Source organism: Microcaecilia unicolor, chromosome 2 (assembly GCF_901765095.1).
Source record: "Microcaecilia unicolor chromosome 2, aMicUni1.1, whole genome shotgun sequence".
In the NCBI taxonomy this organism is placed as follows: domain Eukaryota; kingdom Metazoa; phylum Chordata; class Amphibia; order Gymnophiona; family Siphonopidae; genus Microcaecilia; species Microcaecilia unicolor.
Window position 1 is genome coordinate 655,752,807 of NC_044032.1, and position 21,942 is coordinate 655,774,748.

Here is a 21,942-nt window from a genome sequence, read left to right on the forward strand (position 1 = left end):
CTAGGCCACTCCTCCACTGTTGCTACTATTTGAGATTCTACATGGAATGTTGCTATTCCACTAGCGAAGTCGGCCCTTGCAGATCACCAATGTGGCCGCGCAGGCTTCTGCTTCTGTGAGTCTGACGTCCTGCACATCATTCTACATGGAATGTTGTTAGTGGAATAGCAACATTCCATGTAGAATCTCCAATAGTATCTATTTTATTTTTGTTACATTTGTACCCTGCGCTTTCCCACTCATGGCAGGCTCAATGTAGCTTACATGGGGCAATGGAGGGTTAAGTGACTTGCCCAGAGTCACAAGGAGCTGCCTGTGCCTGAAGTGGGAATCCAACTCAGTTCCTCAGTTCCCCAGGACCAAAGTCCACCACCCTAACCACTAGGCCACTCCTCCACTGTTGCTACTATTTGAGATTCTACATGGAATGTTGCTATTCCACTAGAAGTCGGCCCTTGCAGATCACCAATGTGGCCGCGCAGGCTTCTGCTTCTGTGAGTCTGACGTCCTGCACATACGTGCAGGATGTCAGACTCACAGAAACAGAAGCCTGCGCAGACATGGAATGTTGCTAGTGGAATAGCAACATTCCATGTAGAATGTCCAATAGTAGCAACATTCCATGCAGAATCTCCAATAGTAGCAACATTCCATGTAGAATCTCCAATAGTATCTATTTTATTTTTGTTACATTTGTACCCCGCGCTTTCCCACTCATGGCAGGCTCAATGCAGCTTACATGGGGCAATGGAGGGTCAAGTGGGAATCAAACTCAGTTCCTCAGGACCAAAGTCCACCACCCTAACCACTAGGCCACTTCCTCCACTCCTTTTGGTATGAAACCTCTTCGTTAGTATTTATCATTTATTTATTTATTGCATTTGTACCCCACATTTTCCCACCCATTTGCAGGCTCAATGTGGCTTCCATAGTACCGTCAGAGATGTTTGCCCAGTCGGCGAATAACAAATTACAAAGTTGTATAGTGATCGTATGAGGTATAAGTGGAGGGTCGGAATGGATGAAGATTGCGTGATGTCCTGTTCGATCATAGTCATGCTGTGTTGGTAGGTGAAGAGGGTTACGTGGGGTCGTTGGGGTAGGCCTTTTTCAAGAGGTTGGTTTTTAGTGATTTCCTGAAGTTCAAGTGGTCGTGGATTGTTTTCACAGCTTTTGGGAGCCCATTCCATAGTTGTGCGCTTATGTAGGAGAAGCCGGCTGCGTAAGTTGTTTCGTAATTTCAGTCCTTTGCAATTTGGGTAGTGTAGGATTAGGTAGGATCTTGATGATCTGACTTTGTTTCTTATTGGTAAAAAGTCTATGAGGTCTGTCACGTATTCTGGGACTACGCCCTATATGATTTTGTGGCCTAAGGTGCAGATTTTGAAGATGATCCTTTCTTTGATTGGGAGCCAATGAAACTTTTCTCGGAGGGGTTTGGCACTTTCGAAGCGTGTTTTGCTGAATATCAGCCTGGCTGCTGTATTTTGGGCGGTCTGGAGTTTTTATCTTCAGACTGTGGTACATGTACTTTTTTTTTTTAACTATGTAGTAGACTGGATTATCATAACAACATAAGAACAGCCATACTGGGACAGACCAATGGTCCACCTAGCTCAGTATCCTGCTTCCAACAGGGGCTAATCCAGGTCACGAGTACCTGGCACAGACCCAAATAACAGCGAGATTCCATGCTACTGATCCCAGGAAGAAAGCAGTGGCTTTCCCCAGGTCAACCTTAATAGTAGATTCTGGACTTTTCCACCCAGATACATTAAATGCTGTTACCACATCCTCCAGCAACAAGTTCCAGAGCTTAACTATTTGTTGAGTGAAAACAATTATTTCCTCTTATTTTAAAAATATTACCATGTACCTTCATGGTGTGTCCCCCCGTTGTAGTACTTTTTGAAAGTAAAATAATTGATCCACTTTTACCTGTTCTACTCCACTGAGGATTTTGTAGACCTCCTTCAGCCGTCTCTTTTCCAAGCTGAAGAGGCCTAACCTCTTAAGCTTCTCATCGTATGAGAGGAGTTCTATCCCCTAAATCTTTTTGGTCACCCTTCTTTGAACCTTTTGGTAAAACAGATGGGGAGAGAAGTTGGGGAGACTGCTCAGAGCCCTGCATGGTTGCAAGAGCTTTACCCTCCTCTGCAGAGCTTAAGCAGTGGCAATGGGGATTCAGGTACAGTTTCTGGGGGTCCCCCTGCCCCTTTCAATCTTAATTTGATTTTGTTGGTACCTCGCTTTAAATTTCATTGTTGAAGCAAGTATTCAAGAGAAAGAAATACATCTTGAATAGAGGCCTGCTTTAGTAGGTTCACCCTGGGCCCCACATTCCCTCTGAAATCAAGGCCCCCCTCCCCTGGGCTATTTATCACCTTCAGTGTCTCCCAAGTTTCTAAGAATCGTAAGAGGAGCCAAACCAAACCCATGTCTTCTGCAGAACGGCCCCAGTGGCTCACCTGATTTTCTTGTCATTCTCCAGGGCCTTCTGGATAAGCTCTGTGATTTCAGTCACCTTCACACCCGCTATCTTGCTGCACCGAAGGACCTTTGTGGAAAATGACAAAGACCCCCGTACAGTCATCAGCAGCACAGGACAATGAAAATCTGAGTTAGGTGTAGATCTCACCAGGCAGAACTGCCACCAAAACAGGAAAATCACCAGTATCCCCCCCCATTCATTCCAACTATTCCACAGTTTGGATTCAGACATGCTGACCTTGGTCAAAAGATTAACCTCATGCAAAGGGAACAGAACTGAATAAACTGTTACAAGAGAGCAAATCTGTGGGGATCCTAAAAGTGCTGATTTTGGATCATCTCCGAGGGGCCCTTTTGCTAAAGCTTAATGCACACTAACGGACATTAGAGTATGTCCAAAGTATCAAAATAGGACGCGCCACATTATCATAAAAAGGCCCGAGTTCTGTTGATGGTTCTGTTTGGCCAAGCAGTTTCCTCTTGCTGCTGTTACCTGCCAGTGCAGCTGGGATTGGCATCTGTTCAGCTACAGTGCCATGCACCACTACCTGGGAACTTCTCTGGCCCAATCTTATACCCCCCCCCCCTCCCATCTCATGCAAGTCAGCCACGTCAGTAGAAACCCTTAGCCGGGTGCCACAGACAAGGCTTCTTCTAGGTCAATAGGTGTCACCCACTGGCCCGAAATAGATATCCCTCCCCCCTCAGGGGCAATGAACACCGTCTCCACTACATCCACAGCCCCAGCTGGAACCAGGACAGGGAACCGATCCTGGCTTTCCACATGGCAGCACATAACCCCACCTCACTGTGACCTAAAGCTCTGCCACAAACTGACTAGTGAAAATATGATTGTGAGACACAAAAGTCATCACCTGATCAAGCTAGAGAATGACACAGGGATGGGGGACAGATCCTACAGGCATGGGAACAAACTTTATCCCCGTGTCATTTTCTACTTTGAAGCCTGTTAATGAACTGGAGTGATGCAGACAACGGTATTTTGATTTTTTGGAAAAACAAGCAAACTTGCTGGCCACAGCTAGCAAAATTTGCATGGGGGATCCTGTATATCCTGTTACCAGCACATCTTCTAAGAAGACAACTTCTATTCCAGGAAGGACTGTGGAAGACAGGAGAGCTAGATTGAATCCTGTGATTGTTGATGACTTCTTATTTATCCACAGATTAAAAAATCATAACAGTGCTTCTTAGAGCATATTTCTTCCCTCTACGGCATACACAACGGTTGTATTTTATACCCCTGGACATTTTAACAGTGTGGATTAGGATTCCTTGGGATAGTAGAAGTCAGCTATTGTTGGGGTTGGAAGTGAGGAAGGTTATTATTGCTGCTTGCTGTTATTATTGATTTCTATTTGTAATTTATACACAATAGTTGCACAGCATATTCCTTTTTATACTTTAATAAAAAGATTTAAATATAAAATCATAATTGTTCGAGGCTTCTGCAGATGAGGACAGGGCGGGGAACGGACAGAACATGCAGGGATGGGGCGTGGGCGGAGACAGGGCCTGCGGGGATGGGGACAAACTTTGTCCCCGTGTCATTCTCTAACCACAGCCCAACTGTGGGATGTCTTGTGTGATATTAAAGCAGCAAAAGCACCAACGCACGATGAAAAGTAGCAAGTATTTAATTCCAGGGTTTTACATCAGACTTCTCCCTCACTGCCTGGTTTAATTCTTAGACTTTAGATTCTTACATTTAAATCGGCTCATGTATATTCAATGCACTGATTATCTGTCCATTGCAAGAGTTTGCATTTACCGAGTGCCTTTCATCCAAATTACAAACTCAACATGCTTTACTCTACTACACACAAGAGCAACAACACAGTGAAGACGACAGAAGTGGCTGGAGATGATTTTATCATAAATCTTCAAACGACTCGACACGGCCGTGTTTTAGCGTGGTGGGCGCAAGTTCACAGCGAATCGGAATCGTATTGGTCTTCTGTTACACACTTTAGCAACCGTTTGAGTTAGTTTTGATTCAGCATGGTTAAGAGTGATTTGACACCACACTGACTGCAGCTGACGTGGGCCCTGTTGCCGAAACACAGCCGTGTCAAGACGTTTGAAGATTTACAATAAAATCATCTCCAGCCACTTCTGTCGTCTCCGCTGTGTTGTTGCTTTCACTCTGTACACAACCAGCCCTGGAGTACACGGACATTGCATTGAAGCAATGTCCGAGAGCTTCACCCCGAGCCTAGTGCTATAGAAATCTGTATGGAAGACAGGGTTACCTGCTCTTTCAACAACATGATCCCACCACTGGACTGGATGGTGCAGATCTCACGATGCTTGTTCATGGCGATCACCAGCATCCCATCCAGCACCCGCTCTTCTCGATCGCTAGGATCCACCAGAAGATATGTCCTAAAGGCAGCAGATTTCCAAAGCATGTTACACACAGTTTCCGAGCTTGATGGAATCTATACCAACACTTGGCCTTCCTTGAACAAAACACACACACAACTTTCCTTGAACAGCACCCTCAAATCTAACATGATGAAGCATTTCAGTGAAGAAGTTGAAAACAAGTGCCTACTTTAATGTTTACAAATAATTGCACTCTTTCTTATGTGCACAACTCCGTAAGAAGTTGCCAGACTGAGTCAAACCAAGGGGCCATCAAGCCCAGCATCCTGTCTCAAACGCCAAGCAGATCTCAACAGGAAGATCTCTTCTCTATTGCTCATTCCCAGAAGGAGGAGGTGGCAATCGCCATGCCTGTCTGAATAAAATATTTGTTAATGAACCTAACTATCAGAGCACGGTCCAAACTTTATTTAAACTCAGCTACGAGGTGCACATGGCATTGCACAGACATAGAAGCAACAGCCCCTGGTCTATGAAGCTTACAGTCTAGCGAAGGCACTTGGGGAAAGCACTTGGGGGAGAAGATGAATCTGAAACATTAGCCTCAACTTCAGTGGTTCAAAAGGTAATAGAGGCGCTGCTCAAGGATAGTGAGTTTTCTAGAATCCAACGGGTTACAAGATGCGAGGCAACATGGTTTTCACCAAAGGAAAACTGTGCCAAACAAATCTGATTGATTTCTTTGACTGGGTGACCAGAGAACGGAATAGTAAGACATGGGCGGGATGTTGTCTACTTGGATTTCAGTAAGGCCTTGAACACAGTCCTTCATAGGAGGCTCATAAATAAACTTGGTGGGCTAAGTTAGGACGTAGTGAACTGGATTGGAAATGGGTTGACTGACAGATGGCGGTGGTAAATGGAATCTACTCAAATTTAAGTAGTGGAGTGCCTTAGGGATCGGTACATATTTGTGAGTGACACTGCTGAAGGGTTAGAAGGCAAAATTTGCTTTTTTGCAGATGACATCAAGATATGCAACAGAGTGGATTCCCTGGAGGGAGTGGACAACATGAGGAAGAGATCTGTCAAAATTAGAAGAATGGTTGAATGTTTGGCAGTTAAAAATTGAATGTGAAGAGGTGCAAAGTGATGCGCCTGGGGGGGCAGAAATCCAACAGTATGTGCTAGGGGGTGAGAGACTGACATGCATGGACCAAGAGAGAGAGACCTTGGGGGCGATAGTATCTGAGGATCTCAAGGCAGTGAAACAATGTGACAAGGTGGTGGCTGTTGCCTGAAGAACGTTAGGCTGCATAGAAAGAGGCATAACCAGCAGGAGGTGTTGACGCCCTTGTACAAGTCATTGGTGAGGCCCCACTTGTGTCCATTTTGGAGGCCATATCGCTTCAAGGACATAAAAAGACTTGAGATGGTTCAAAGGAAGGCAACAAAAAAAATGGTACAGGGATTGTGCCATAAGACGTATGAGAGAAGACTGGAAGATGAAGAGAAAGGTGATATGATACAGACATTTAAATACTTGAAAGATATTAATATTCAAACAAACCTCTTCCAGAGATGTAGGGGTCATAGAACTAGAGGACACGAATGGAGGTTGCAGGGAGGCAGATTTGAGAACATCGGGAAATACTTTTTCAAAGAGAGAATTAGTAGGTGCCTGGAATGCCCTTCCAAGAGAGGGGGCAGAGTTCAAAACAGTGAGTGAATTAAAAAAAATGTGTGGGACACAAGGAATACCTAAATAGAAAGAGGAAGGAAACGCAACATGGCTGTTGAGGTGTTATCTTGGGAACTGAAGCCAATGCCAGACAGACTTCTATGGTTTGTGTACCACAAATGGCAGGTGAAGATTCAGCAACTCCAGTGTTGCAGATCACTTTGTGGTCAGTGCTGTGAATGTGGATGCTGTGCAGCTCGGGGTGAGGGGAAGACATCTTGGCTGGTAAGTTGAATACTGTTAGCAATACTTGGGAATATGTGGCTCCATCATGTTTGGCTGCCTATGTGGTTGGCATGGTGGAGACTAGACAATCAGCGTTTAAGTATGGGAGATTTGGGCCTGTACAGAGTGGCAGGCTTGGCTCTGGCCACCTTGTTGGGCATGGATCAAGGTTATGAGTGACGCATACACAGGGTAGATCACCAAATAGAAGATGCAGGCGCAGTGGAAATCAGATTCAGAGCTTTACATAACCAGAGCCCGAACTGGTAAGGCTGCATCAGGGGCAACTGCTGTTAGACATAAAAATGAACATGACAAAAATACAATATAATTAAAAAATCATAATACATGATAACATAAAACATAGCGAATCATAAATATGAACTTGGCTGATGGGTTAGAGGGGGTGAATGTTGAGGGCTGGAAAAGGAGAGAGTGGAGGTACGTTTTGGAAGACGGGGGGGGGGGGGGGGGGGGGGGGGAACAAGGGATTAAAGAAAACTCAATGCAGAGTGTACCTTACATATGGAGTTTGTTTTAGGATCCTGGGGTTATAATCGGTTATGTTGGTCTTTGATTGTATTTTCTAATTCACAGTGAGCAAATTGTGATTACACTATGTATTGAAAAAAAAAATGAACTTGGAAAATCAATGACTTAATTGTAACGTGCAGAATGTTGGTATGCATGTATTCTGACATTTCCATTCATGCAGATTTTTGTGCAATCTGCATTTCATGAAAGAATATAAAGCATCAGCCAAACAAAGAATTCTTCAAAACATACAGCCAAAGATATAAACTGGAAAAAACATAAAAATATATAGCAGTGTCAAGTGTCGGAATGCTTATACAATAGTGAAAGTCCTCATAGTGCTATTCTAAAGCGGTGTTTCCTAAAGGAAAAGCCCATAGACTGTTATTAAAATGGGGAAAATCCACTGATCATTTCTGGGATAAGCAGCATAATATGTTTTGTACTTGCCAGGTATTTGTGACTTGGATTGGCCACTGTTGGAAACAGGATGCTGGGCTTGATGGACCTTTGGTCTGTCCCAGTATGGCAATACTTATGTACTTGGGATTCTGAATGGAATCTTGTTATTCTTTAGAATTCTAGAATCTTGCTACTCTTTGGGGTTCTACATGGAATCTTGTTATTCTTTAGAATTCTAGAATCTTGCTACTGTTTGGGGTTCTACATGGAATGTTGCTACTGTTTGGGTTTCTCCCAGGTACTTGTGACCTGGATTGGCCACTGTTGGAAACAGGATGCTGGGCTTGATGGACCTTTAGTCTGTCCCAATATGGCGATACTTATGAGGAGATAGTGGTTGCTGTGGATGGACAGACCGGATAGGCCATTTGGCACTTATCTGCCATCATGTTTCTACAAGAACACTTTAGATTGATTGTGCAGGCCTCAATTTTATCTGAATTTGATTATTGCAACATTATGTACATAGGATGTACAAAGCCCCGGTTAAAAAAAGAAAAAAACTGCAGACAGTGCAGAATGCTGCAGTAAGACTGATTTACTTAAGAAGGAAATCTGAAAAAGTGACTTTTCTGTCCTCTGACAGCCTTGCACTAGTTATAACGTGATCCTAAAATGTGTGTAATGCTTTTACTGTTATTCTCATTTCTAAGGACTATCATTGCTGCAGTTCTCCCTCTGCAAAGGTACGGGAGCAAGGCATTGTGTGTAATGTAGTTCACAAGCAATGCAATCACACTTGCTTGGCTGTGTAAAAACTGTTACCACTGGTTGTGAGGCTGCCCAGACCTCCTCCCTCTCTCTCTGCCAAGCTTGGCTCTTTTTTTTTTTTTTTTTTTTACATTTGTACCCTGCATTTTCCCACTCATGGCAGGTTCAATGCGGCTTACATGGGGCACTGGAGGGTTAAGTGACTTGCCCAGAGTCACAAGGAGCTGCAGTGGGAATTGAACCCAGTTCCCCAGGATCAGAGTCCACTGCACTAACCACTAGGCTACTCCTCCACTAGCAACATTCCATGTAGAAGTCGGCCCTTGCAGATCACCAATGTGGCCGCGCAGGCTTCTGCTTCTGTGAGTCTGACGTCCTGCACAGGACGTCAGACTCACAGAAACAGAAGCCTGCGCAGCCTTCTACATGGAATGTTGCTAGTGGAATAGCAACATTCCATGTGGAATCTCCAATAGTATCTATTTTATTTTTGTTACATTTGTACCCTGCGCTTTCCCACTCATGGCAGGCTCAATGCAGCTTACATGGGGCAATGGAGGGTTAAGTGATTGCCCAGAGTCACAAGGAGCTGCCTGAAGTGGGAATCAAACTCAGTTCCTCAGTTCCCCAGGGCCAAAGTCCACCACCCTAACCACTAGGCCACTCCTCCACTCCCTGTCTTCCTGCTATCATTTCCTGGTCATTCTCACTATCTCTGTCCTGGGAGGTCAGCCAGGTATGACCTTTCCCTCCAATCGAGAGCCATCCTCTAGGACCACCCCTTGCTACCCGATGGCAGGCTCTGTCCCCATTGGTCTCTATCTGCTCCTCCCTGAGCCTGTGTGAAGCCTCAACACCCCTTTGTCCCTTCAGCCACGAGGCATTCCACCATCCTGCTAGAGACATGGAGCATGCACCACCTTATTCCAGACAGCTCTGTGCTGCTGGAACTCCCTGCAACGAACTTGAGTTTTACCTTGAAAATATCTCCTCCCTAATGAGATATCGCACATTCCAGTCACCCAGCTTTGACCCATTTCTACCTGTCAACTATCTTTCTCCCCTGCAATAAAGCTACCTCTCCTCAGATCTCCACCTCCAACAGCTCTCAGATTACAGAGTCTCTGTGCCCTGGAGCAGCACTTCTGAACATCTGTCTGTGAGTGAATTATCTGTGATTTATTCAAATAAAAGAAGCTTCATAAAAATAATAGAGACTCCAGGTGTGACTGTGTGCCAAGGTTATACTCCAAGATAATGAGGTCTCAAGTTAACAAGCCTCAAGAGTCTAGACAGTGACCCCTTTGTACGTTCAGCTTTATTGGTTGCCTATAGAGGCCAGAGGATTGTTTACGTTATACTGCATGATGTTCAAGATTCGATAAGGAATAGCTGCTGTCTATATGATTCATTTACTTGATTTTTCTTGTGTCTTCTGCAAACATTATTTATGATCTTTGAACCAACTATGTTTCCCAAATCTTAAAGGGACAATATCAAAGAGGCTTTTTAATTCCTTCTTTTCTTATCAGACAGCTAAAGCTTGGAATGTATTACCAGAAAGTTTAAGAACTGAGTAGAATTTTATGCTATTTAGGAAAATGATAAACTTTTGAGACTACGTCGCTTCTAAACTGATGTAATCTTGATTTTATTTGCAGAAGTCTTTTTAATTGTTTGTAGGGTCCTAGATGCTTCATTAGATTTTCTTGTCTGTGATCCGCTTTGAACTCAATGGCTACTGGTGCATTACAAGAACAGATTGTAATATAATGATCTCTGGTCTTCCCTCATTTGTCTGGCAGGAAGGATTCTCTGTCGTTACTCACCCTTGCTGAAAGAAGGCAAAGCTGACACAAATGGGCATGTGATGGATACTCAGTGGTACGGGTTCCCGCTCCTCTGGGGTATACTGAGAAGAAATCCAGTTCACAATGGTTAACAACAAGCGATAGACACAGTAAAGCGAAGGGACAGAACCCTCAAACCCGGGGGGGGGGGGGGGGGGGGGGAAGAGGGGAAAGAAATGTTGAAGGTAGACAGAAATCAACATCTTTTTTTCTCACAGGCTAGTAAGTTCAAGACTAACATAATTATCAGCACTGGAGTTCCTTCCAAGGCTCCGATGGACAATCACAGCGAGAGAGAGAGCTCATCCCTTGTGTTCCTTGGGAATCACATACCTTGTTGCGGTGGTCACTGCACACTGGCTGCTACACGTGCCACACACCACATTTTCTTTGTACAGGAGCCAAGCACAATCCTCCCGGTAAGCTCCCTAATACTCAAGGCTATGAGTGCGCCTATATTTGCATCTCATTAGCATTGAGCATTAGGGCATTGTTCTTCTGCACTGTTCCGGCGGTATTTTTACAGCACTATTTGGAAAACAGCCAGAGTTTTGAACATTGAGGCCTGAAATTCCTGAGCACACAATGCCAAGGGAGGCATGGACCTGGGACGGGGGCATGGACCTGGGAGGAGGCATGGATCGGGCATGGACCTGGGAGGGGGTAAGGACCTGGGAGGAGGCGGAGGTATGGACCTGGGAGGGGGGCACGGACCTGGGAGGGGTCGCGGACCTGGGAGGGGGCGTGGACAGGTCAGGGGATGTCAGGCAGTTACACATGCAGGTTACAGACTATGATCATTTATGCACGAGCATTTACCAGTTTCCTGCATCCCTTAACAACTGGTAATCAGTGTAAACGCTTGTGCCTCAAGTTAGCCGCACAAATGTGGACTCTTGCACTAGCATTTTAATGGCATCTATAGAGAATCACCCCCTGGGGCAACAGGTTACAGTCCTGCCTGCTGACCAGACTCCTTCTGCTTTATTGTGAGATACTATTTTGATGTCAAGTGTTCTTTGTTTACACAGCACGGACGTCTCTGTCTACAGCAGGGAGATGATGGCTCAGGCAAGACTTTCATGGAGCCTCTTCCTTACCACGGTGACCTCGTCTCCTTGGATGGACACGTCGTGCCTCCTGAAGTGGGACAGAGCTACTATGGCTGCTATGCTTGCTGCATCGATGATGTTTCCTTCATGGTTTAACAAATGAAGGTCCACGCGGACTTGCCACACCTGACAGAAAACAGGAGAAATGAGTCCAAATGCTACTCTCCGTGAATCTGAAATTCTCTATCGCATCGCTCCTCCGAGATGTACAGCAAATAATGGCAAAGAGACCGACTCAGCCGCTCTGTTCGCCATTATTTTGTCCACGTTGCTAAGGATACATCCCAGCTGCCAGCCACAAGGCGATTACCTGCAAAATTTCTCCTTATTCATGACCATCCCTGTGTTCTATGTAGTCAGAAGAGCTTACAAGATTGCCTCTAAGTTCCTGTTTCCCATCCCTGACCACAAGCACCCAGCCTCCGTGCCAGACATACCTGGCTATGTGCTGAGGAGGGGATGGGTCGCCCAGAACCCTGGATGCCTGTTACCCAAATCAGCGATTGCACATAGGGGATTACAGACACAGATAGAGGAAGAGTCTGTACCTTCACTGAACGTCAAGTTACAAATACTACTTTCAGAGCTATACTGCTGTTTGCACTTTATGATCAGTAAAAGATTTGAATCACCTTGTCACGAAACACCTAGCCACCCGCCTGGGGCTACCCCGCAGCCATTTAGAGGGTCTATCCCCAGCGCAGCTCAAGTCCATCTGCACCTGCCACTTGTACTCTACACTAGCACCCTCCTCCCACCACCGACTGGGTCACATCCCAGTGATTTCTAGGTTACTGGAGGCCACACTCCCAGTGGTCGCTCCGTTCCCAGAAAACACTCACAGACCACCAGGATTTTGTATCAGTCCAGACAGACAGAACGAACAAACAATTGTGTTTATTCTCACACTGAAAAATATATGTCACTAACAGGCTCATTTTCGAAAGAGAAGGACGCCCATCTTTCGACACAAATCGGAAGATGGGTGTCCTTCTCACATGGTCGTCCAAATCGGTATAATCAAAAGCCGATTTTGGACGTCCCCAACTGCTTTCTGTCGCAGGGACGACCAAAGTTCGCGGAGGTGTAGCGAAGGCGGGACTTGGGTGTGCCTAACACATGGACGTCCTCGACTCATAATGGAAAAAAAAGGGCATCCCTGACGAGCACTTGGACGACTTTGTTTTTCTTACAACCAAGGCACAAAAAGGTGCCCAAACTGACCAGATGACCACCGGACAGAATTGGGGATGACCTCCCCTTACCCCCCCAGTGGTCACTAACCCCCTCCCACCCTCAAAAAACATCTTTAAAAATATTTTGTGCCAGCCTCAAATGTCATACTCGGGTCCATGACAGCAGTATGCAGGTCCCTTGAGTAGTTTTAGTGTGTGCAGTGCACTTCAGGCAGGTGGATCCAGGCCCATTCCCCCCCCCCCCCCCCCCCACCACCTGTTACACTTGTGGTGGTAAATGGGAGCTCTCCAATACCCACCAGAAACCCACTGTACCCATATCTAGGTGCCCCCTTCACCCGTGAGGGCTATGGTAGTGGTGGGTAGTGGGTTTTGGGGGGCTCAGCACACAAGGTAAGGGAGCTATGTTCCTGGGAGCATTTCTGAAGTCCACTGCAGTGCCCCCTAGGGTGCCCGGTTGGTGTCCTGGCATGTCAGGGGGATCAGTGCACTGCGAATGCTGGCTCTTCCCACGACCAAAGGGCTTGAATTTGGTCGTTTCTGAGATGGGCGTCCTTGGTTTCCATTATCGCCGAAAATCAGAAATGACCAAGTCTAGGGACGACCATCTCTAAGGACGACCTAAATTTCAAGATTTGGGCGTCCCCGACCATATCATCAAAACGAAAGATGGACGTCCATCTTGTTTCGATAATACGGGTTTCCCCACCCCTCCATCGGGACATTTTGCGAGGACGTCCTCAGCAAAACCTGGGCATCCCTTTCGATTATGCCCCTCTATTTGTGATAAAACTGGCACCACCGCATGATGTCACCAGCAATGAACATACAAGACTTAACCTGCCTGGACTTAGATGATTTTGGAAACAAATCTTATTTTAACTTGGCTGCAGGCGAAGGACAAACACACTTTTCAACTGAACAATTAATTACATTGGTAGGTAACAATATCCTTTGTCCATACGAAACTATAGCTCATTTTTTTTGCCGAAAGCGGACTTAGCGTATTTTGGAAACATGGCCCTATGAATGGCAAAACTCCAAGAAATTCAGCCCAAGAGGCTGCCATACCTCTGGCTGAATGTTCTCTTAACCTCTTAGAAGGCAAACGTCCTTGCAATACACGTAAGCTGACAAAATAGCTTCCTTAATCCACTGAGAAAGATTTATTTATTACATTTGTACCCTGCGCTTACATAGTCAATACAATTACAAAGTCTTTAAAGGAGAATATCGTAAGTTGTAGTAAATGTAATGAAAGTAGGGGTAGTGAGTAGTGAGTTGAACAAGTCAGTGAAAAACAAGGTAGGACAGCAAAAGGAAAGGGATTGGGAAGGGTAAGGAGGAAAGATAAAGGGCATTGGATGGATAGGAAAAGGTAAGGGCAGAAGGAGATTGGGATATATCATCTGAGGTATGGTAGTCATCAGGACCAAATATTAGGACGAAGATTTTAAAGTTAAGTAGGGTCAGGTGGATAAGCTGTCTTGAAGAGATGGGTCTTCAGCATTTTCCTGAAGGGTAAATAATCACTGATTGTTCGGATGGATCTTGGCAAGGCGTTCCAAAGCTGGCTGCCCAGGAAGGAGAAACTTATATTTAATGCCTTTGCAACTGGGGAGGATTAAGTTAAGATGGGTACGAGATGACGATGATCTATTTCTAGCTGGGAGGTTGATAAGGTTGTTCATATAATTGGGGGATTCTCCATACATAATCCTGTGAATCACAGTATAAACTTTGAAATTAATTCTTTCCTAAGCTTAGCAGCTGACAAGCCTTTTTATTGCCTCTGAAAAGAACCTATTTGACCTCTCGAATCGATCAGCGACCTCTAAGTAAAGCAACAGGGCTCCACACACATCTAAAGGCCTCAAGACTTTTAAATCATCTTCACACTCCTCTCTCAATTGAGACAAGGTCTAGAAACTGGTTCACATGAAACACCAAAACCATCGTTCATAAAAATGAAGACACTGTACCAATGAAAACACCAGCTTCTGTAAAGTTAAAAGGGATCCCTACAGGAAAGTGCTTGAAGCTCTGAGATCCACCTTGCTGAAGTAATGAACATACAACAAGGAGTGAGGAAACAAAAGATGAGGAAGACAAAGCAGGATAGTGTAGGAAAGTCTTTATTGCTTCCAAAGTATTGCAAGTGTATTGTCGAAAGACTCGACATGGCAGTGTTTTGGCTGGTGTGCCTTCGTCAGGAGCCCTGACAAACAAGATGCAACAAATGTGCGGCACGGTCGGTCATCAAACAAACAGCGTTTCGATTTGCATGTGAAACGCTGCTTGTTTGATGGCACAGCAGAAATTGATAAGTACATAACTATTGCCATAATGGGACAGACTGAACATCCATCAAGCCCAGTATCCTGTTTCCAACAGTGGCCAATCCAGGTCACAAATACCCGGCAAGATCCCAAAAATGAACAAAACATTTTATACTGCTTATCCCAGAAATAGTGGATTTTCCCCAAGTCCATTTAATAATGGTCTATGGACTTTTCCTTTAGGAAGACATCCAAACTTTTTTTAAACTCCGCTAAGCTAACCGCCTTTACCACATTCCCTGGCAACGAATTACTACTACTACTACTTAACATTTCTAAAGCGCTACAAGGGTTACGCAGCGCTGTACAATTTAATTCCAGACTTTAATTACACGTTGAGTGAAGAAACATTTTCTCCGATTCGTTTTAAATTTACTACATTGTAGCTTCATCGCATGCCCCCTAGTCCTAGTATTTTTGGAAAGCGTAAACAGACGCTTCACATCTACCCGTTTAACTCCACTCATTATTTTACAGACCTCTATCATATCTCCCCTCGGTTGCCTTTTCTCCATGCTGAAGAGCCCTAGCCGCTTTAGCCTTTCCTCATAGGGAAGTCGTCCCATCCCCTTTATCATTTTCGTCGCCCTTCTCTGCACCTTTTCTAATTCCACTATATCTTTTTTGAGATGTGGCGACCAGAATTGAACACAATATTCGAGGTGCGGTCGCACCATGGAGCGATACAAAGGCATTATAACATCCTCATCTTTGTTTTCCATTCCTTTCCTAATAATACCTAACATTCTATTTGCTTTCTTAGGATTTTCCTTGAATGCTACATTATTTGCACCGTGTTAGTTAACGCTCCTGATGAAGGCACGCCAGCCGAAACACAGCCACATCAAATCTTTGGACAATACGCTTGCAGTACTTTGGAAGCAATAAAAGACTTATCTACACTATCCTGCTTTGGCTTCTAAACCTTTTGTTTCCTCACTCCTTGTTGTCGGTTCTGCAGACGTTCATGAGGATTGGAGTTTCTCCTTATTCTGTCTGTATATCATAATAACCATACTGGCTCAGATCATCTAGTCCAGTATCCTGCTTCTAACAGTGGCCAATCCAGGTCACAAAGTCCTGGTAGAAACCCAAATACTAGCAAAATGCCACACTACCTTTCCTCATAGGGAACTTGTCCCATCCCCTTTATCATTTTCGTCGCCCTTCTCTGCACCTTTTCTAATTCCACTATATCTTTTTTGAGATGCGACGACCAGAATTGAACACAATATTCAAGGTGCGGTCGCACCATGCAGCGATACAAAGGATTTATAATGTCCTCATTTTTGTTTTCTGTTCCTTTCCTAATAATACCTAACATTCTATTTGCTTTCTTAGCCGCCATAGCACACTGAGCAGAAGGTTTCAACATATCATCAATGATGACACCTAGATCCCTTTTCTTGGTCTGTGACTCCTAACGTGGAACCTTGCATGACGTAGCTATAATTTCCTCTTTCCCACATACAACACTTTGTACTTGCTCACATTAAACGTCATCTGCCATTTAGACTCCCAGTCTTAAGGTCCTCTTGTAATTTTTCACAATCCTCTTACGATTTAACAACTTTGAATAATTTTGTGTTGTCAGCAAATTTAATTACCTCACTAGTTACTCCCATCTCTAGGTCATTTATAAATATGTTAAAAAGCAGCGGTCCCAGCACAGACCCCTGGGGAACCCCACTATCTACTCTTCTCCATTGACAATACTGACCATTTAACCCTACTCTGTTTTCTGTTTTTGAACCAATATTTAACAAACATAACAATCAAAAAGATACTTTAAAAAACAAAACTCAGAACCACAATACCTGGGTTTTGTCAAGCGCTACAGTACAGCAGCCATATACAGCAATAAAAAGAGGGATCCCTTTGGAGGATGAAGGATACTTTCTCAGTCACTTCCTCACCTTTTCACCAGCAACAACACAGAGAGATTCTGTATCGATACACTTCGAGTTTCTAAGGCATCTCTCCAGCAGACGATTCAGCTTTATCAAGAGTTCCGATTGCCTGCAACAATGAGAAAGCATGGAAAAAAAGGGTGCATGCAATGTTTACCAAGAGTAACACAACATATTATTATTATTACAGATGGGTTTTTAGTGATTTCCAGAAGGGTAGATAGTCACTAATTGATCGGATAGGTCTGGGGAGGGCATTCCAGAGTTGGCTGCCTACGAACGAGAAGTTGGATCCATAATAGGTTTTGTACTTGAGTCCTTTGCAATTTGGGTAATGTAGGTTGAGGTAAGTTCGTGAAGTTACAGACATATCACGCCAAGTAGCACATTTAAAACAAATCGGAGAAAATATTTCTTCATGCAATGTGTAATTAAGCTCTGGAATTCATTGCCACAGCACGTAAAAGAGCTTAGCGTAGTAGGGTTTAACAAAAGTTTAGAAAAGGTCCCTAAGCCAAAATTAAGATGTACTTGGGAAAATCCACCACTTATACTCGGGAGACGCAGCATAAAATCTGTTTTGGGATCATGCCAGGTACTTGTGACTTGGAGTGGCCATTGCTGGAAACATGATACTGGGACTGATGGAGCTTTGGTCTGTCCCAGTATGATAATGCCCTATACTCTCAGGTATACAGTAAATGAAAGCATAAAAACCAACCAACTAACCTACTTATATCTACAGTGACTGTAAGATTTCCCTCCCCACATCCAGGACAGTTTATGCTCTCATCCTCCTCTCAATTCAACCACCCGTGAGCAAACATATTTACATCACACCCAGCACCCCTCTCTTCCCCAAACTAAAACCACAAAGCTTCTGCTCAAACAGCTCTGTGGTTTGACCAGCTCAGACTACAAATAAAAATCTCAGCCCAACAGCAGTTAAGGAGCTTGTAAGGTGGGAGAGGTTGACCTGCATTCCTTGGCACCCTTGAGATACTGCTGTTAAAAGTATGACCTGCGTATACCGGATAACCCACGAAGCTCAAACCCTGCGGTCTGGATGGGGCTTTTCCCGGTACCAGGGATCTGCACGTACTCACTGCCATTCACAAGAAGCATGCGTACCTGCCCAGTTCGAAAGCTGGTGATGCCATAGGGGAGAGCTCCAGATTGAAGAATATGATACCCTCTGTTGGACGATTTACCTTTGGGGGAACAAGTTCACACGAAACTTGTCCAAGAACTCTGCAAAAAAAAAAAACCCAAAAACGTTGATACAGCATCAGAAACCAAAATAAACTTTGCATACACAGGTTCTCTGCAGGCTGCAATACCACCTTTCACTGGATCAACAGAACAATCAGAGATGTGCATTGCTGTTCCAGACCACAGAAGCCCCTCTGTTCAGATTCCAACACTTACACCAGATCTTACATAAATTTACTATAAGAAGAGCAACCACTGATCCACTCCAAATTCCCAATTCTTCTCCCCTTCAGAAACTGACCTGCAACTAATCAAGATGACCTCGAGCCAATCAGAGGCTTCCTTCCCCCTCTAACATAGCCAGTATATGCTAGAGAAGGGTTCTTAACCTTGGTGTGGAGATCCTGGTGAAACCTAGGGATTCCGTCTCAGAAAAATGTATTTAAATACATAGATTGCATTGCAAAGGAAACCAATTATGCTCAAGTCAGTGATCAAATTATTTTTAAAAAATAACATAATATCTTTAGCACCAGATAAGCAATGACTTTTTCCGATTGTTTTTTAGGAAAAAGGATCAATTATTCCTGGGCCTAAAAATAAATTTGTTTCCTGATGTTTCGAAAGAGACTCAAAGAAGGCAGAAACAGTTTCTATTACTAAAACCAGCTGTTCTCCAAATGGGAGGAATATTCTATTTAAAATTTCCTTGTAAATGTATCATTCGATTCAATTCAGTGAAATATTTAACATCATTCATTGCCTCAAAAAGAACTGAAGGAGTTTAATTTCATTAGTATCTACTACTATAAATCATTTCTATAGCGCTACCAGTCGTACGCAGCGCTTCACAATTGAACACGAAGAAAAGACAGTCCCTGCTCAAAAGAGCTTACAATCTAAATCAGGACAGACAGACAGGACCAATAAGGGATAAGGGTAGAAGGACACATAGGAATGATTCTAAATGGAATGTTGCTACTATTGGAGATTCTAGATGGAATGTTAATGTTGCTATTCCGCTAGCAGCATTCCATGTAGAAGCCTGCCCTTGCAGATCAGCAACACGGCCGCGCAGGCTCACAGAAACAGAAGCCTGCGCGGCCGTGTTGCTGATCTGAAAGGGCAGGCTTCTACTACTACTATAAATCATTTCTATAGCGCTACCAGTCGTACGCAGCGCTTCACAATTTAACATGAAGAAAAGACAGTCCCTGCTCAAAAGAACTGTCCTCCACTAGGTGCTGATTAGTTTGTAAATTGTTTTTTTCTTTAACTCCTCCTGATTTTGGATTTCTTGGAACCCAATTTAAGTGAACTTCAGTGTTGTTAATTATGTAATGATCTACTATAATAAAACTCACCCTCAACGTTCTGAGGACACTGACGTCACTGAAGCCAAGCCCTGACTTCCTTCAAAAAGGTTCGAAGGTTCGTGGTGGTGAAGCCACCAAAATTGCTCCGGGCCCCGCCCTCGAGGGCGGAGCAATGGCACAAGAACGAAGGGGTTGGCAGGGAGGGAGGCAGGGAGTCGGGGGGGGGGGGGGGGAAATCGCTCCGGGCCCCGCCCTCGAGGGCGGAGCAATGGCAGAACAACGAAGGGGTTGGCAGGGAGGGAGGCAGGGAGGCGGGAAATCGCTCCAGGCCCCGCCCTCGAGGGTGGAGCAATGGCAGAACAACGAAGGGGTTGGCAGGGAGGGAGGCAGGGAGTCGGGGGGGTGGGAAATCGCTCCGGGCCCCGCCCTCGAGGGCGGAGCAATGGCAGAACAACGAAGGGGTTGGCAGGCAGGGAGGCTCGGAGGCGGGGGGTGGGAAATCGCTCCGGGCCCCGCCCTCAAGGGCGGAGCAATGGCAGAACAACGAAGGGGTTGGCAGGGAGGGAGGCGGGGTTGGGAAATCGCTCTGGGCCCCGCCCTCGCGTCAAACGTCATGACGGGGGCGGAGCAATGGAAGAATAACGAAGGGGTTGGCCAGGGAGGGGGGTGGGGTGTTGGCGACGAACACCTTGCTAGCGCCCGTTTCATTTGATCTGAAACGGGCCTCTTTTACTAGCATATTATATTATTTGAGAGTGTTCAGGTGTATAACCTTGAAAAATGACTTAAAATAAAAAAATATATATATAGTCACACATGTGCTTCTTTATTAATGCAATAATCAACTAGACAATAAATAAAAGACAGATAAATTCAAATTAAAAGACATTTTAGTGCAACAGCTTGAACAAGAAAATTAAATTGTAGAGCAGCCTTTCAGAAGGTGACACATGTCAGGTTGGACATCCAATCGATTTATTTTGTTTTGATGGATAATGTTTTAGATAGTGAGATTAATTGAATTTAAACATTTTTTGGATTCTAAAGGCCATGGGAACCCCCTGTTGTAGGCCTTGGTCTGTAACCCTGATTCAGGGCTCCGAGTCTGGCCACTAGGTGTCACCCTTGAGCAACAATCATAACGCCAAGGTGGTCTCTAGCTTTCTCTTCACTTCTTGCTAACCCAGTATAAGTCATTGTACAATCCACCTTGGAAATCCTCTATATAGATCAAAAGTAGCCCCCCCCCCCCCCCCCCCCAAAGTAGTAGGATCAAAAGGACCCTTCTTTATAAACATGACATCAGAACTGCACCAGAATTAGTTGCCTAAAAATAAGTCTAACCAATCTAAAAGGAGAGTATGGTTGACTAAGTCAAAGGCCACAGGGTCAGGTCCCAAGAGATCAATAACACGGTCTCATTCTGGTCATCCTGAGGCCCAGGAGTGCAGTCTCTGTGACCAAGTGGTGGGTCATTTTACAGTCAGAAGCCCAGGCTGTGTGTATCCTTCCCCTATTTTATCAAAGCTACGTACCAAATAGCTCCTGCACGTAAGAAAAGACGCTTAATGTGTATTGATAAAATATGCACCTAAGTGCATACCTCGCCCCTTCTCCAGCCCACGAATGCCTAACCCTAATCACATAATTATCGCTGGTTTCTGTGTGTCCAATTCTATGCATATCCTGGAAAATTTCAGAAGCAACTGCTTCAGCACAGAAAATACCATTATCCACTCTCAAAGATTGAAGGGGGGCAGACTCAGGAAAGATGTCAGGAAGTATTTTTTCACGGAGAGGGTGGTGGATGCTTGGAATGCCCTCCCGCGGGAGGTGGTGGTGATGAAAACGGTAACGGAATTCAAACATGCGTGGGATATGCATAAAGGAATCCTGTGCAGAAGGAATGGATCCTCAGAAACTTAGCCGAAATTGGGTGGTGGGGTGGGTGGTTGGGAGGCGAGGATAGTGGAGGACAGACTTATACAGTCTGTGCCACAGCCGGTGATGGGAGGCGGGACTGGTGGTTGGGAGGCGGGAAATACTGCTGGGCAGACTTATACGGTCTGTGCCCTGAAAAAGACAGGTACAAATCAAGGTAAGGTATACACATATGAGTTTGTCTTGGGCAGACTGGATGGACCGTGTAGGTCTTTTTCTGCCGTCATCTACTATGTTACTATGTTACTTAGAAAATGGCCCCATACTGCATTCGTATGACTGAACAGAATCACAACTTGCTAACGAAAAGAGCAGCGGTGGGTTAAGTTCTAGTAAGCAACATCAAACAAGGTCATCAAGAGTTGGTTCAAGGGATAGGTTTTGGGATATATATAGGGAAGGACTAAGTCAGCTCTCGGAGGAGTTGGCCCTTGGCTTTATCTGGTGACATCATTAGTTGGATGTTTATAAATATTCATTAGTGTGTGATTTTTATTCTGTACACGTGCAAGTCCCTGTTTAAAACTGCTGACTCAGCCTCAGTCAGTGGAGAG

At 44.7% G+C, this 21,942-nt stretch overlaps 1 protein-coding gene across 1 annotated transcript in view; it reads right to left on the reverse strand.

Moving 5' to 3' along the window:
• The window catches only part of EXOSC9 (exosome component 9), a 49,781-nt gene that overhangs the window by 21,045 nt on the left and 6,794 nt on the right, over positions 1-21,942 (reverse strand). Inside the window, exons 3-8 of the mRNA XM_030191779.1 lie at positions 18,051-18,170; positions 16,926-17,028; positions 11,463-11,600; positions 10,342-10,424; positions 4,764-4,896; positions 2,469-2,557 (exon numbers count right to left, since the gene is read on the reverse strand). Coding sequence (XP_030047639.1) covers positions 2,469-2,557; positions 4,764-4,896; positions 10,342-10,424; positions 11,463-11,600; positions 16,926-17,028; positions 18,051-18,170 — 666 coding nt within the window. The remainder of the gene's footprint in view (positions 1-2,468; positions 2,558-4,763; positions 4,897-10,341; positions 10,425-11,462; positions 11,601-16,925; positions 17,029-18,050; positions 18,171-21,942) is intronic.